General features: G+C 42.2%; 1 protein-coding gene across 1 annotated transcript in view; it reads left to right on the top strand.

The window, feature by feature from the left end:
- The window catches only part of LOC103193016 (aldehyde oxidase 2), a 118,375-nt gene that overhangs the window by 60,524 nt on the left and 54,653 nt on the right, over nt 1-3,198 (top strand). Inside the window, exon 23 of the mRNA XM_042783580.1 lies at nt 2,174-2,261. Within this exon, the coding sequence (XP_042639514.1) occupies nt 2,174-2,261 (88 nt within the window). The remainder of the gene's footprint in view (nt 1-2,173; nt 2,262-3,198) is intronic.

Raw genomic sequence — 3,198 nt, 5'->3', positions numbered from 1 at the left:
AGTGCCTAAGGCACTTGACTGCTAACCAGAAGGCTGGTGGTTCAAACCCACCAGCCACTCCTCGGAAGGAAGATTGGGCAATCTACTTCTGTAGAGATAGTGCCTCAGAGACCTAAGGAGGGGTCGCTATGAGTCAGCAATGGCAGTGAGTTTGTTTGTTTTTTGGTGGCACAGTGCTTAAGACATTTGGCCGCTCACCAGAAGGTCAGCAATTCAAACCCACCAGATGCTCTGCAGAAGAAAGCTAGGACACTCTCCTTCCGTAAAGATTTACAGCCTCAGAAATCCAATGGGGGTTGCTATAAGTCACAATAGACTCAATGGCAGTATTTTAGGTATTTAAAAAATAAAATAAATAAATCAAGGAATAATCTCTTAATCATTTTATTCTCACCATGCTTTGGACCTTTGTTGTTGTTAGGTGCCATCTAGGTGATTCTAACCGATCAACCCCTGAGACAGAGTAGAATGGCCCTACAGGGTCTTCTTGTGCGTAATCTTGACAGAAGCAAATTAGCAGGTCTTTCTCCCATACAGTCACTGGGTGGGTTTAACCTGCCAGCCTTTCAGTTAGCAGCTGGGCACTTAACTCTTTGCACACCCCACCCCACCCCGCCCCCCACTCCCGCTCCTTTTGTGCCTTTAAGACTTCGCAAGCAGATTATAATTAGAATCATCTACCAAAAAAAACAAACTCACTGCTGTCAAGTCATTTTTCTGACTCATAGCCCTCCTTGGGTTTCCAAGGCTGTATCTCTACGGAAGTAGATTGCCCAATCTTCCTTCCCAGGAGTGGTTAGCAGTCAAATGCCTTAGGCACTACGCCACCAGAGCTCCTTAAACCTCAATGCCAAGACTACCTTTTAAACCTCCATTTAAACCTCAATTTACCATTTAAACCTCAATGCCAAGACTAGCCCACACCAATGGAAGCATCAGACTACTTTAAAACTTCCCCAGTAATTCCACTCTGCAGCCTAGTGTGAGAACTAGCGCCTTAAGAAACAATCTCACCTGCATGCAACTGCTTTGCTTTAAGGATCCCCAGAGCAGTGTTCTAAAACCTCCCTGATGAGAAGAATCACCTGAGGCCAGAAATTCCTGCCTCCCCACCCTAAACCCATTGAAACAGAAGCACCTGGAGAGGGACCTGGAAGCTACGCATTTAACTGGTGCTCCAGGAGCTCTGGTAGCATAGTGGCTAAGACACTTGCCTGCTAACCAGACAGCTGGTGGTTCAAACCCACCAGCCACTCCTTGGAAGGAAGGTTGGGCAATCCTACTTCCGTAGTGATCCTGCCTCGGAAACCCAAGGAGGGGTCGCTATGAGTCGGGGCCGACTCGACAGCACGTAACAACAACAACAACCAGGTGGCTCAGCTCATTAAGGGAGAGCAGGATACCCTGTGCTAGAATGATGGTTTCAACTTGAGCCTGAAGACTCTGCAAGCACTGATTGAGTACTTGAGAAAAATGCAGATTTTAGGTTTCCACCCTGACACAGAATCAGAATCTTAGTCCTAAAGCCCAGGAATCTACATTTTCCCTCTTGCTCCAGATGATTCTTTTGCACTCCAAAGCCTAGGGATCTGTACTCTAAAGATACAGAAAGGCTGTGGCTCCACCAGCTTGGCCAATATAGTAATGGTCATGGGTAAAAAGGAAGATGATAACCCAGAGATCCCAGCACAAGTGTTTGGCCTTATTTTTTCAGTTTGTTGTTAAGTTGGCATTTATCTGCTCACATTCCTTCTCCTTTGTAGTCAGGTGCAGATATGCAGAATGGCTGACCCAGGGATGGTCAAGTTTGAAACCGTAACAAGGAATTAATTGGCACATGACATTAATCTCATTAGCTGTAACTCTAGCCATTGAGTTACAGACCACAGAGGCAATAGTAATTTAGTCATACCTTAATTCAAATCATCACCTAGCACATTACATGAGAAGGATGGTTGAGTGGGTAGATGTATGGATGCATGGATGGATAAATGAGTGGTTGAATAAATGGGTGGGAGGACAGATTGTGGATGGGTGGGTGGGTAGGTGGGTAGATGAATGGACAGGCAGGTTAAATGAGAGGCTGAATAAAGAGGAGGGGGAACGGGTAGATGAACTGATGAATGAGTCAGTAGGATGGAGAAGCTAGCTAACTAAGATGTGTGTTCTTTAGGACTGGTTGCCCCATTCGTCTTGTTCTTGATCGCGAAGATGACATGTTAATAACAGGGGGAAGGCACCCATTATTTGGAAAATATAAAGTGAGTATTAAAGATGAAATTATTAAAATGCCTCATTTTATTTGAGTGGTTGTATCCTTTTCTGTTATTTCCCTTTTGCTAAATTCTAAGAATAAACAATGGTCTTAGCATCCAAAATATTAAATGAGGATGCTGTATATTTGAACTGTCATACCATTTTATGAGGAACTTTTAATAAATCTATAGTATAATTAATAAGAACTTCAGTGATCAAAATAAGATTTCAGGTAATGATAAAAGCACTACTTGAAGAAATATGGGTTTACATCAGTGCTTTCTCGAAGACAAAAAGAACACTGAAAGCAGCTACAAATATTGTTTAGCAAAACTTCTTAACTATATAAATATTGCTTTTCAGTAGAAATGATTAAAAACAATTGTCCCGTTTTAACTACAAAATCAGTTTTTACAAGTGTTTCTACTAAATGATTATGAAAATATCACAAAAGTTCTGTGCAGAGGGGAAAAAGAGAATATGCTAATTAGTTAAATAATATAAAATGTTTTCAAACTGCAGTCTTTACAATTTGATAGCATAAACACTTCTAAAAATACTTGCTAGGTCAGTGCAGGAGGTCCTGGATAGAGCAGGAGAAAAATGTAGAACAAAACTCAAAGTCCTAAAAATGACCATGTTTACTAGTCTGATAGAGCCTGGTGAGACCCCAGAGACCATGCTAGTTGCTCTTCAGGCCTGGAATTTAACTCACTCCTTTGGCTTCCAGCCAAACAATGGGCAGGCATATAAGGTGAACATTTACACCAGGTAGATAACACTACTTAGAGCAATCATGGAAGGACAGATTCATAAATTCATTCAAGAAGATGACGGACTAGGCAGAAGGACTGTACAGACCCTCTTCAACAAAGAAAAGGGAAACCAATTAACACAGACACAGAAGATAATCTTGGACCCCTGAGCCTTGAAGGGAGGGAT

The sequence above is a fragment of the Orycteropus afer genome, unplaced genomic scaffold (assembly GCF_000298275.1).
Source record: "Orycteropus afer afer isolate SDZICR_OR568_19922 unplaced genomic scaffold, OryAfe1.0 scaffold00002, whole genome shotgun sequence".
NCBI classification, from domain to species: Eukaryota; Metazoa; Chordata; class Mammalia; order Tubulidentata; family Orycteropodidae; genus Orycteropus; species Orycteropus afer.
Note: the sequence above shows the minus strand (reverse complement) of the source record. Positions and strands in the feature narration are given on the sequence as shown.